Source organism: Heterocephalus glaber, unplaced genomic scaffold (genome assembly GCF_053883595.1).
Source record: "Heterocephalus glaber isolate CG9 unplaced genomic scaffold, H.glaber_assembly_v1.0 deba00001572, whole genome shotgun sequence".
Classification (NCBI taxonomy): Eukaryota; Metazoa; Chordata; class Mammalia; order Rodentia; family Bathyergidae; genus Heterocephalus; species Heterocephalus glaber.
Window position 1 is genome coordinate 17,876,879 of NW_028258357.1, and position 12,966 is coordinate 17,889,844.

The 12,966-nt window shown below is 36.9% G+C and overlaps 1 protein-coding gene across 3 annotated transcripts in view; it reads right to left on the reverse strand.

Moving 5' to 3' along the window:
- The window catches only part of Bltp3b (bridge-like lipid transfer protein family member 3B), a 102,271-nt gene that overhangs the window by 43,927 nt on the left and 45,378 nt on the right, over nucleotides 1-12,966 (reverse strand). For all 3 annotated transcript variants that reach the window (XM_087192809.1, XM_087192810.1, XM_087192811.1), the window contains exons 5-8: nucleotides 9,474-9,663; nucleotides 8,805-8,945; nucleotides 7,557-7,727; nucleotides 4,513-4,693 (exon numbers count right to left, since the gene is read on the reverse strand). In XM_087192809.1, the coding sequence (XP_087048935.1) occupies nucleotides 4,513-4,693; nucleotides 7,557-7,727; nucleotides 8,805-8,945; nucleotides 9,474-9,663 (683 nt within the window). The remainder of the gene's footprint in view (nucleotides 1-4,512; nucleotides 4,694-7,556; nucleotides 7,728-8,804; nucleotides 8,946-9,473; nucleotides 9,664-12,966) is intronic.

The window sequence follows — 12,966 nt, forward strand, 5'->3', positions numbered from 1 at the left end:
TTTAGGAAATGCAATTCAATCTAATAAGTACTTCCTAAGTCCCTATCATTTGCTACATACTGGACTAAATAAAAAAGGAAAAAATAGTATCTAAATCTTCCAAGAGTTTAGAGATGATAGTAGTGGAACTTTTATAAATCCTAACCATATGCCAGGCATCGTATTCAATACTTACACATTTCATTTCATTTCCTAACAGTCCCATGAAATAGATAGTATAATTATTATGCCCAATTTCTAGATAAAGAAATTGAGGAACAAAGAGAGTAAGGAGCCATGATCACAGAGATTTAAAGCTGGGCACAGTGGCACAGGCCTGTAATCCCACTAGGGAAATGAAGGCAGGAGGATCGCCTCAAATTCGGGCCAGCCTGGGCAACACAGGAGACCTTGTCTCAAAAAAACAATAACCAAAAATCTACTTAAGTGTAGAGCTGGGTTTTAAACCCAGAAAATCTCAACCACTTCACCACATCATCACGCCTCTTAGCAAAGAGGACACTCAATCCACTAGATTAGGTAAATTGTATAAAGTCACCCAGATATAGTAAGGTCAAAGGTGGATCAGAGATCAGTTTATCTAAAACATAAAAATCAAAGTTTAAAACAGCCCAGGGAGGTCAACTAGAGGTAAACACAAACTAAGATATAGCTGTGTATGAACTCCTATATCAACTTGTTCATTCCAATTTATCTACTTTCTCTTATCTAAAACCTTTGGGAGCTAAATGTTGCAAAATGTGGAAGTTTTAGATTGCATGAAATAAACATGTTATATACAAAGTATATTAACTTCTAGCAGTTTCTGAGGCAGCACTAATAAAAAACAGTTGCTCTGCAGCAAAATGTGTAAATATTTATACTAAGTGGGCAAAAGAAGATAATAATGTGTTGGTCAAGTCGGACTTCGCTACCAAATGAATTTTTCACCAACTGAGGAAACCATTGCACAACCTTTTCTATTTCAGAATAGCTGAAGTGACTACAGACCTCCACACGTGGGAGGTGCGGTGGGGGAGGGGGGTTTCCCTAAGTGAAATCACCCAGCTCTTCTGTGGGGAAATAATACACTGAGGGGCGTAAGAGAGATTACGTAAAAACGCCGATTACTAACTTCGACCACCGCATTGTGTTACTTTGGTTCGCAATGTGTTACTTTGGTTCGATTTAACTTTGAGGGTTTTACTTTCAAATCACTAAAGCAGAAGATAACAACGCTGAGTCAAATGACATGGACGTGTATAAGGAGAACAAGTCCCTCAGCAGCCCCCAGTCTCCACCTCGTCCTCCACCCTTCCCCCCGCCGCCGCTCACTGTTTCCTGGCTGCTTGTCTGAGGAAGGCTGGGTCTCTTCTGCTGCAAGATAGCCAGGACTCAATATTCACTCCCTCAGCTTTAAAGCCGTAATCCCCTCGGGTTTATGCAGACTCCGGTCAGGTCTGAGGTACACGGGTCCAATGCCTCTATCCTTCTAAGCTCTTGGTCCTAGCTTGGTTCTAAGGCTCACCGCAGCTCTCCATGCAGGCCTGCCTGCCTGCCGATCGATCTCCCTCCACACGTGCAAGCCCAGGGCGTGCTCGGCACAGAGACAGAAATGTCTAGCACTTGGACTAGGGGACCACAGATTCTTCCCTATATTCCAGCTTCTCTTTATTACTTACACTCTTACAACCTATGAGATTTATTCAGTTTCATCAAGTTTAATAATTTTCCCTTCAGTGCTCGCTTCAGCAGCACATATACTAAAATAATTTTCTCTTCAGCTCTAACCCATTTACTCTTTAGCCTGTAAGTTGAATTTTGATTGTAAATTTTATTATAGTCCATGCTTGTGGTATACAACGTTCACATTCCTTGTGGGGCTTGGTACACGTGCGGGACACATCTTTATTCTTTCTTCATCCTCCTTCTCTCCAGTCTCTCCCCACATCCTCCACCTCTTGGTTCTCTTCCCTCTTGCAAATGATCCAACCCCTCTTTCCTATCATCTCTTACTTTGCTTTTTATTTATACTCTGGGTTTCTCATATAAGAGCAATTCTGAAACATTTAAGCCTGTGTGTCTGACTTACTTCACTTAGCGTTATGGTCCTGAAGTGCATCCGTTTCCTACAAAAGACCCCAGTCTGTCTGTGGTGAATGGGCCAGCGGTCAGCTTGGAACATCAGGCTGAACGGAGTCAGCATGGCTCTGGGTGGGGAGGACTGCTGCCAACGCCATGCAGAGAACTGGACGGGAAGATTGTTTGCTGTTGACTTTCCTGGAGAAGCTTGCCACGGCTGGTTTTCCTGACACAAACTCGGCAGTTGTCATTGTCAGAGCTCAGGTCCTCGCTGCTGCCGGGGTGGCTGCCGTTCTCTCATGGGGTCTCTGGTCTTTGCCTTCAGCATTGCTTCCTGATTCCAATGCAGATCCCTCAGGCTGGTGGCACAGGATTTCTAACTTCCACCACTGGCCTTTGGGCCTTCCAGGTGCAGATTCTTGATATAGACTTGCATGAGACATTGCCATGGGCTCTAGGCCTCTGGCTGGGTGCATAGAGGACACTGCCTTGGGCTCTAGGCCTTTAGCTAGACTTGTGCAGGACACTGCTGTGGGATCCAGCCCCCAGCTGGATTCTTCAGGTCTCCAGTGTGTGGACAGATGTCTTGCACTCCTCTGCATTTGATTTTTTGGGTGAGTATTATAAAATAATCCTATAAATTATGTGTCCTGTATTAAATCTATTCCCTTGCAAACAACATTGTCCTTGACTACAATATTGTCCTTCACGGCACAGTAGTACTCCCTTGTGAATGAATACATTTTCTTTATCCTTTCATAAGCACTGTGCTGCTATAAACATGCGTATGCATGGATCACTATAATATAATATCATATTATAAGGAGATACCTAGAAGGGGAATGGCTGGGCTCAATGAAATTTCTAGTTTAGGTTTCTGAGAAATCTCCATACTGATCTCCACAGTGGCTGCACCAGTTCAGGGTCCCCCCAACAATGGAGAAGGTGCCTTTCCCATCTCCCCACAGCCTCACCAGCATTTGTTATTACTTGATTTCTTGATGATGGCCACTCTTCATGGAGTAAGATGCAATCTCAGTGTTCCTTCAATTGCACTTCTTTAATGGGTAGAAATGTTGAACACTTTTTCATGTATTTATTGGCCATTTGTACTTCTTCTGAGACGTATCTATTCATTTCAGTTGCCCGTTTTTGATTGGGTCTTTTATTGGGGGGGGTCTAATTTTTGAGTTCTTTATATATTCTAGTATTAGTCCTCTCTCTGAGGAGTATCTGGCAAAAAATTCCTGTTCTGTAGCTGTCTCTTCACTCTGTTGGTTGTTTCCTGTGTTGTGCAGAAGCTTTTAAGTTTGATGTGATACTGATGTTGTTTCCTTTTGCAGCTGGTATTTTATTCAGAAAGTTCCTGCTTATGCCTATGTCTTCAAGATTTTACCTATTTGATCTTCCAGCAGATTGTTTCTGTTTAATATTTAGATCTTTGATCCACTCTGATTTTAGTTTAGTACATGGTGGGAGATATGGGTCTAAATGCAATCTTCTGCATGTGCAAAGCCAGTTTTCCCAGCACCATTCATTAAAGAGGCTATTTTTCTTCCAGTGTATGTTTCTGGCCCCACTGTCAAAGATCAGATAGCTGAAATGTGGCTGGGGTTGTTTCTGCATCCTCTATTCTGGAACCACAGACTGTTAAAGTAACCAGGAGTAACTTCCTGATTAGCCTGATAATCTGAGTCCATTAAATAAGGATAAATATGAGGAACAATAATTAGAAGAAAAAAAGTTAAATTTCCAGTTGGAACTTAGACTCCAAACCAAATTTTGAGAGGATGAGTCAGAGGAAACCAATGTTAAAGAGTCTTTAGTTGTATTCATGTGTTCATGGATCCAGAAACAGGTAGGTCAACTACAACGCTGAAAACATGTGTACATAATTATGAAGAGAATATAGGCTAAAATTTAATTTATGAACAATTTAAAAATTTTTTTTAATTAATTCAAAGGCAAGTCTAATATTTCATCCAAAAATGTCATCTATTTAGTCTATGCTTCTTTATTTTTTGAAGTGCTGAGGACTGAACCCAGGACTATGGCTTCAATGAGGCAAGCAAGCACTCTGCTGCTACTGAGCTACATCTGAAGCCACTGTCTTTGAGTGTTTTTTTTAACTTAATTTTACTGTTAGCACTGATAGGTAACAATTAGTTAAGCTTAAGTATTAATTATTTCAGCAAAATAAAATTTTATACCAATATACAATGCTCACAAGCGCAAGGTCCTGAGTTTGATCCCCAGTACCAAAAAAAAGCAATTACCAATATATAAATTATAAATTCCATCAAATTATGAATTCCATCTAAGTATTCATATGAAAGATAAAATTATAAGTTATATTACAGAATACTACACACAGTAATACATGTATAAATAATCTAGTTTTGTAGTCAATTCTAGAAAAGTCAAAATATTTTGAAATAAACATTTTAATACCTTTTTCTTTTGCATGAATATCATCACATATGTGTAGATCTAGATGAGAAATCACTAAATGATGGGAGGTTTCTTTAACATCAAAGTCATTGAATAGTTTCACAATTGCATCATTCAGGTCAGGAGAATTTGAAGTCTGTGGCGTCTTCACTTGCTGGGTGGATGGAGTAACTGTGGAGCTCTACAACACCCAAAACTGCATCATCACTGCATTTTACACACGTGAACTTTCACACACAAGCACACCTAAATATTTTCAGTAATAAAATCATAAAATCTAGCAAAATACATTTCTGTCAATAACTCAGTTTTTCTCTAAAATATTTTCTGTATTATATAAATTCTAAAATTTTAAAACTGGAGAATTATATACAATTTGAATATGAACCCAATGTTTCAGTAAATATTTGAGTAGTCATATTAACATACTTATGGCCCATATTTTAGATAATATAATTATTAATGTTAAAGGCAGCTTACTTAAATATTAGTTCTAATACTAAGAAGAAAATAACTGTAAGCCCTGTATATACTATGACATGTCCTATACAAAAAAAATCATTGTGTTATAGGAGCATTTGGAATATTAATTTAACTCTGTAAGTGGCCTAATGCCTTACAAAAGATGCAATGTGTCCTCTCCACTTAGGTAGCTGAAGTAACCAGAAAGCAGAAGGTTTTGAGTTCAGGTATTCTTCTCCCAAGAAAGGGCATAGAATGTGGTTGAAATGTGAGGACATAGATGAAGCTCTGATAACCTAGGATGAGTATGTAAGTGTGCACTGGGGATGTACATACACATTTGCTGTGAGATAAGGATACAGGAGCCACAGAGCTGAACATGAAACTTTTGTAATAATTATCAAAATGAAGACCAAATCTTGCACTTAAAAAAATTAACAACTTTCAAAGTTAGAGCAATTTATTAATAAAACATATTTATGGAAACCAAAGTATATGTATTTTGTGTACTAGGACTCATAATGTGCCCTATAATATAAAATTATTTCTAATAATGTAACAGCTGATAATTATTAGATTCTCCTTCAGATGTGTTCAAAACAAAGAAATGGAAATCGTGTGACTTGTTGTCATTAGTCATCAACTTCCAACAGAACAGCCATACTTCAAATTGCCTGTCTTATTCCCAGCATGTTTGTTCTCCCTAGACAAATCCATTCTAGACTAAGGATGAGTAAGAAGAACACTTTTCATTTGTAAAGTAGAGTAAGAGCATTATGGAAGGAGGGACCAGTTTGACATCTAAAGGCAAGTACATTCTCAGATCAAGTTTAAGAAAAAGCACATTTGGGGCCAGGAATTTAGCTCAGTGGTTCCGCCGCCTGCCTCGCAAGCACAAGCAAGGTCCCAAGTTTGATCCCTGGTACCAAAAAAAAAAAAAAAAGAAAAAGAAAAAGCACCTATCAAATTGGAAGTTGTTGAAACTGATCTCCTTAAAACATAAAACTTGGAAAGTTGTAATATATCCTCACAACACCAAACTCTTTATATTTGTTAGAAAAATCCCATGTTCTTTAACAATATCATCTGTTGCAAATTCGATTTCTTCTGATATCTTCTTTCATGTCTGCCTGTGAAGTGTTGCTTTTGTTTGTTTGTTTTTTGTTTTTCTTTTCTTTTTTTTTTGGTACCAGGGATTGAACTCGGGACCTTCCACTTGCGAAGCAGGCGGCGGAACCACTGAGCTAAATCCCCAGCCCGAAGTGTTGCTTTTTTTTGTTTGTTTTTCATTTTTCTTTTCTTTTCTTTTCTTTTCTTTTTTTTTTTTCTGGTACCAGGGATCAAACTCGGGACCTTGCACTTGTGAAGCAGGTGGCAGAACCGCTGAGCTAAATCCCGGCCCGTGTTGCTTCTTTTTAAGTCACAATCTCATTGTTCTCTCTGTAAAACCTTTCCAGACTCTGCAAACAATTAAAACTTTTCTGGGCTTTTATAGCTCCTCCTTCTCCCTTCCTTTATTTCTTTACGCCTCCATTTACACTGAACTACAATATCTGTTTTATATTTCACTTCCCATTACATTCTGAGGTCCCTGAAGGCAGGATCAGATGACCCTTATTTTCACATTAAAATGTGTACCTCTGTGCCTTATGTCATAACAGGTGGCAGTGAACAATGCCAATGAAATGCCAATGACAGCCGTGAGAAGCCTCAAATGCATGCCACTCCCATGTACCAACCCAGAGAGATCACAACATGCTGTGTACCTGACATGACTGTTATATCCCAAAAACGCTTCACAGAAGTATGATTTTATAGTATCTGATAAGTTTTTAGTAGAGGCAGATATAAGAAATTTACTTGTACTTTCAATAAAATTATCAAAGACAGTACCCACTGGGGTTTCCCATGTCCTTTCTACAAAGATCTTCATGGGCCCGGGATTTAGCTCAGTGGTTCCACCGCCTGCCTCACAATCCCCAGTACCAAAACATAAATAAATAAATACAAAGATCTTCATATGCTTCACTCAGAAATTAACACTGAGAAAGCAAACATTTTTAGACAAACCAGGAATGCTTCTGATTTTAAGAAAGTGATAATAGCTCATTATGTTTCCCTGTTTTTTGCCCCAGCCACTAGAAAATTCTAACAGAAGTTTTGTTTTCAACTTCAGCAATGCCCTATGATTTTAGTTCTCTGTGCTATCAATTCTCAACACGCCCTCCTATGCCTATAATTACCCAGGTGTTATTCACATTTTCTTTTACTTCAGAGTTTTTTAAATTGTATTTTTTAGCTTCCTGAAAAGATGTCTTATAACATCAAATACTTTTATGTCATCAATAACTAGTCCTTAGTACAGAACTCTAAACAAAATGAACACTATCCAATACTAACATATGTAGTTTTTTCATATAGATATTAAATATATATATAATTATACAGTAAGATATCTAGATAAAGAAAATTTTTGGTCTCAGTCTTAAAATCAATTTCATATAAAGAAAACAACTAGTCACTCTGGTTTTTAAACTATTTACCCAAAAAGTAAGTGTTTTTCCTCTTAATCTACAGCTTACCTGTATAGGTTCAGGAGCCATACTCTTCCTTTGTTCTGTTGATTTTTCTATTGCTTCACTAAGAGATTTTGCATATTGTACCATAGCTTTCAACTGTGAATCCGTTAAAACCCATAATAAATCATCCAATATTAGAACTAACTTTGTTGCTATGACATTGCAGTCTTTTAACTGTTAGAAAAAAGATTTATAAAAGTATGTTAAGAATAAAATTATAATGCACTTGTGTTTATATAAAAGCTTAAAGTTTTTAATAGAATCAAATAAGGATACTTTCATTCAACAAATATTTATTGAATTTCTATAACAGAAGATTATCTCCTAGTACTGATATAACAGTAGTAATAAAAAATTGACAAATCCTGTACTTTAACAAGTACAAGTTACACAGCACCTAACATAATTTTGCATGTATAGGTGACAGCTCATATAATTACCTATATTAATTTGACTAATTCTGGCAGAGAAAGGGGCATTGAAATTAATTAAACCCTAAAAATGGTATTTTATCCACATTTCAGGTTATCTATGTTAAGGACGATATGTAGAAAAAAGTCTTTTCAATTTAATAGTTGTTTATACCTAGCGATACAAAGCTTATCATTGAGTCTTTCTTTGAAGCCTGTTTAAAAGCCACCATCACTTCCTCATTAAATTTCATCAAAGCCATAGTGAATCTCAAGTTCTGAAACATTAACTGATCATCATTCCAATTTATCTAAATTACCAATCATAGTTAAATTACTACTAATGCTAAGATTTAGATTTCAATTATTAAGGCTATGCTGTTTATTTATTCTTAAGCAAGATTTAATAGAAATGAAATTACTTTTCTTCTGCACTTTTTGTTTTGTTTTGTTTTGTTTTAGGGGGGTTTTTTTTGGCAGTGTTGGGGGATTGAACCCAGGGCCTCCCACATGCTAGCCAAGCACTCTAGCACTGAGCTACTCTCTCAGCCCCAGAAATAAAATTGTAAGAGAGAAAATTTCAACAAATATTGGACAACTGAGGAATCTATTCAATTTATCAAAAATAAAAATTTTGAAAATGTTCACATTAAATCTGAAAAATAGAAGAATCATAATTATATTGGCTTTCTATAAATATTGCTTAAAATATTATATTTCCTTTTATTTTGTATTGTTTTAATATGCCACTCATAATATGCTAATATTTTGCCAAAAAAGTTATCTAAAATTTCTTACCAAGTCTAATAGTTAACGAGTGAAAAAGCTAAGGATGACTTACTCTTCTTTTAAGTGTGACTCGGATTTTTGACTGGTTGGTTATTAATCGAACAGGAGCACACATAATTTCAAGATGTGAACTTTGGGTAGCATCTGCCTCTATTCGAATCATCTGCCAATTTATTTCTTTAAATGTCAAAACCTAAGAGAACATGGAGATTAGCATCACATACTCATGTAAAATAAAATGATAAAAATGTGAATTTATAAAAAAAGAAGGCATCTTCTCAACTTTCATGGCATTCTAAAAATATTCATCATTCAGCTTTTAATTATAAAACTTCCATCAGATTCAGTAACATATCTTAATAATTATATTCATCATTTTTAAACTTAATCTTTTTATTCTAAGAAACTTCACATACAGTATAAAAATCACTTGAGTAATGTTACCAAAAAGCGTATTTTAGTCTTATAAATTTAAAATTCAGTTAAGTAGATGAGAAATTAAAAGAGATCATTAATTCTTAAAGTAAAAATTTAATAAAGGAAAAGCATTAAAATATGCACATTTTATAATTACATGATTAAGTATAACACAGAGAAAGGCGCATTTATAAGGCAAGATGAAGATATCTAGCAGTATGTGAATACAGCCAGCCACAAGATGTAATTCTTTTAAAAGTCTTTGTTTTATCACTAAAACTTTAAAAAGAAAAAAAATCCTTACTTCTCCTCTCTGTGGATCTTGAATACGAGTAAACCTTAAATCTCCATGCTCCCACTTTGCATTGACACTATAGATTCGCAGCTGAGAAAGTTCAAAGGACGCATTGAAAGCTTTTGCTCCAATTCTGATGACAATAGAATTTACAGAAACAGTAATTCCCTCAACTACTTTTTCAGCAAAGCCATATTCACTGGGAAAACAAAGCAAAACAAAATACAATGTACTAAAGCCAACAAAAAAAAAATCATTACGAGAAAAAGTTATTTGTTAATATTCTCACACAAGTACACATACAAACTGCTTTACTATTTTATTACTCATTTTTGTTTTTTAAAAACTACAAATTTGTTGCTGAAACGATAATCTAGACTGGTTATATGTTAATTTATAGACATGTTTTTGTTGGGTGTAATGGCACACACTTGCAATCCCGCCAACTGGGAGAACTGAGGCAGTAGGGTTGCAAGTTCAAGGTCACCTGGGCAATTAGGAAGAGACATCTCAAAAAATAAAACAGGCTGGAGATGTACTTAGTGGTGTAGCACTTGCCTAGCGCGTGGGAGCCCCTGGGTTCAATCCCCAGCATTGGGCCCCAAAAGTTCTCAAATTGTAAAAGATTTAAAAAATTAGAAGTTGGTCTCTTTTAAATCAGTTGTTTACCCTCAAAAAGCCACCGTCAGTTAACATCTATAAAGCAAATAAGAAAGCTAAATTTTAACACAAAGAAGGTTAAAAAGTTTAACAGAAATATGTCATAATTTTTTTGGGGGGGTACTGGGGATAGAACTTGGGACCTTGTGCTTTTGAGGCAGGCAGTGGAACCACTGAGCTAAATTCCTAGCCCAAAATATGTCATAATTTAAAAAAAAAAATTCACATTTTCTAATTCAATTCAATACATATTTAATTATTGCACATGAATGATACTGAGACATAAAGAAAATCAAAATTTGGTTATAGCATTACAGGGCTCGCAAGTTATTTAGGGAAGAAAAAAAAAAAAATATATATATATCCTGGTAACCTGAGTCAATCTGTAATCGAGAACTTTAAAAAGGAATCAACAGAATCCTTTTTTTTTTGGACATAGGGTCCTCCTTTAAGTTCAGGCTGGCTCTGAACTCACTGTGTAGCCCAGGCTCAAACACTCTCGGTACAGGCGTGAGCCACCACACCTGGCTCAACAGGATTCTTGATGGGAGAAAAAAACTGCTTCTAACTAGGGAGGCATACATCTTTCCACAGAAAGATGGGCAAAGGAAGAGAACTCTTACAACAGGGGAAAGAAAGCATGAGCAAAGGCACAGAGCAGCAGAAAGGAGAGCCCGCACTGCAGAAGGAGTATCACAGTACCTAGCCATATATACTCGCAGGAAGGGGAGGAAGAAGTTGCCCAAAGGGCACATTACTTCAGTCCCCACCAATCTGCCCATCATTTATACGTTTCTGTCTATCCAGATCTCTGGCTTCAGACTGTACAACTCAGAGGCCCGCTGGGTATCTCCATCTGAGCTCCTCACAACATGCCTGAGACTGAGCCCGTTAGCCACATCCCCCTTCCCATCTACTATGTTAATGAAGAAATTATGTAAGTTTCTAAGCCTGATAACTCATTTTGCTGTTGTTGAGTTTACAAATAGCAGAGACTCTTCTTTTATCTTTCTTTCCCTTTTTTTCGCTCTTTGTGGTAGGGTCTAATTATGTTTCCAAGGCTAGTCTCAAATTTGTGGGCCCAAATGATCCTCTGGCCTCAGCCCGAGTGGCTGAGACTACAGGTGTGCATCTGTCTAGATGTGCCTGATAACTCATCTTTTAAATAAGTAATACTTTATATGTAATTACATGAAATAGTGCCTAGCCAAGTAGACTATCAGCTCATAACAAATACTTTATAGTGTAACTATTATCAGAAGTAATGATTTATTGCTAAAATACTGAAAGTCTCTAAGCCTCAGTTTCTTCATGTATAAAAATATCTGCCTCAAAAGGTTACTGTTACCCTTAAGTGAAATGATGTCTGCATAGTAATTTACATATTCTTTTGTTTGCCTCAGGTAATTTTGTTATAAAGCAAAGTGGCCAGTTACTCATCACTTAGAAAATTAAGAAATGAAGAGGAAGAGCTCATCAGCATCCTAGAGTAGAGCTGCTTTGATCCGAAGGACAAATACTCATTACTTAAGATAGAAATATTCCTAGAGGGGGGAAAAAACATTGCTATAATAATTATGTGGAAATCTCTTTTGAAAAAAGCCAACCATATTTGAAGTGTGTGTGTGTGTGTGTGTGTGTGTGTGTGTGTGTGTGTGTGTGTACTGAGTACTGAACCCAGGACCTTACATATACCAAGCATGTGCCCTAGCACTCAGCTACACCACCAGCCTGATTGTAACATTGAATGCACACAGCACTAGAACAGATGGGCCTGGGAGTGTATGCAGCTCAGTGAGAGAGCACAGGCCCAGCATGCACTTCAACACCCAGCATCAAAACTGAATGAATGAATGAACGTTACAATCCATACTGGAGAACCTGTCATTCAGAGGTGGAAATTAAGTCAGCGACTGGAGCCTACACTTTCAGGTCATGTCACTAAGTCCAAGCAGAAAGGTGAATCCTAGGTGCCTTTATGAGGTGTGATCAAAAATATGGTGAATGCTGCTGCCCTATACCATCCAACAGGAAGGCGGGCTGGTAAAAACATTAAGGTGTGTCTTCATTTATCTTATTTATTCTCCAGATCTGGCATTGTGCACCTTCTGGCTCTTTTCTAAAGTGAAATGACAGTAGAAGGCAAATATTTTAAATCAATTCAGAACATAAAGGCAGACACGGCAGCATTAACTGAAGACCCACAAAAGAGAACTTCCAGATCTGGTTAAGAAAGTGGAAGGGGGCCGGGGATTTAGTTCAGTGGTTTTGCTGCCAACTGCGCAAGCGCAAGGACCCAAGTTGGATCCCCGGTATCAAAAAAAAAGAAAGAAAGTGGAAGGAATGATGAGATATGTGCTTGAGGTGAGAAGTATTTTGAGGGAGATTAATGTGTATTTTACTGTAATAATTTTTTAAAATTAAATGTATTTTGATCATACCTTATATTAATATTAAAATAGAAAAATATTTTATTCCAGTGTATGCATCCTTCTTTTTTGATAATGTGAGATGAAACAATGCCTACATGGTAAGATTAAGTGAGGCAAGCAACTTAGGTATGTGACTTAACGTTCCACGACTCTCCAGGAAGCTTACTTGAACCTAGCACTGATACCCAGATGGTCAATCTGATAATCCAGACAACTACTAAGTGACTAGTGGGCAGGTAGTCTATACAGCACAGATGCACTGGACAAAAGCATGATTCCCACCCCTGGATGGATAGCTCAAGATTTCATGCTACTCATATCATGAAATTTAAAAATTAATGAACTGTTTAATTCTGGAATTTTCCATGTAATATTTTTGAGCTGTAGCTGACCACAGGTAACTGAAGCCA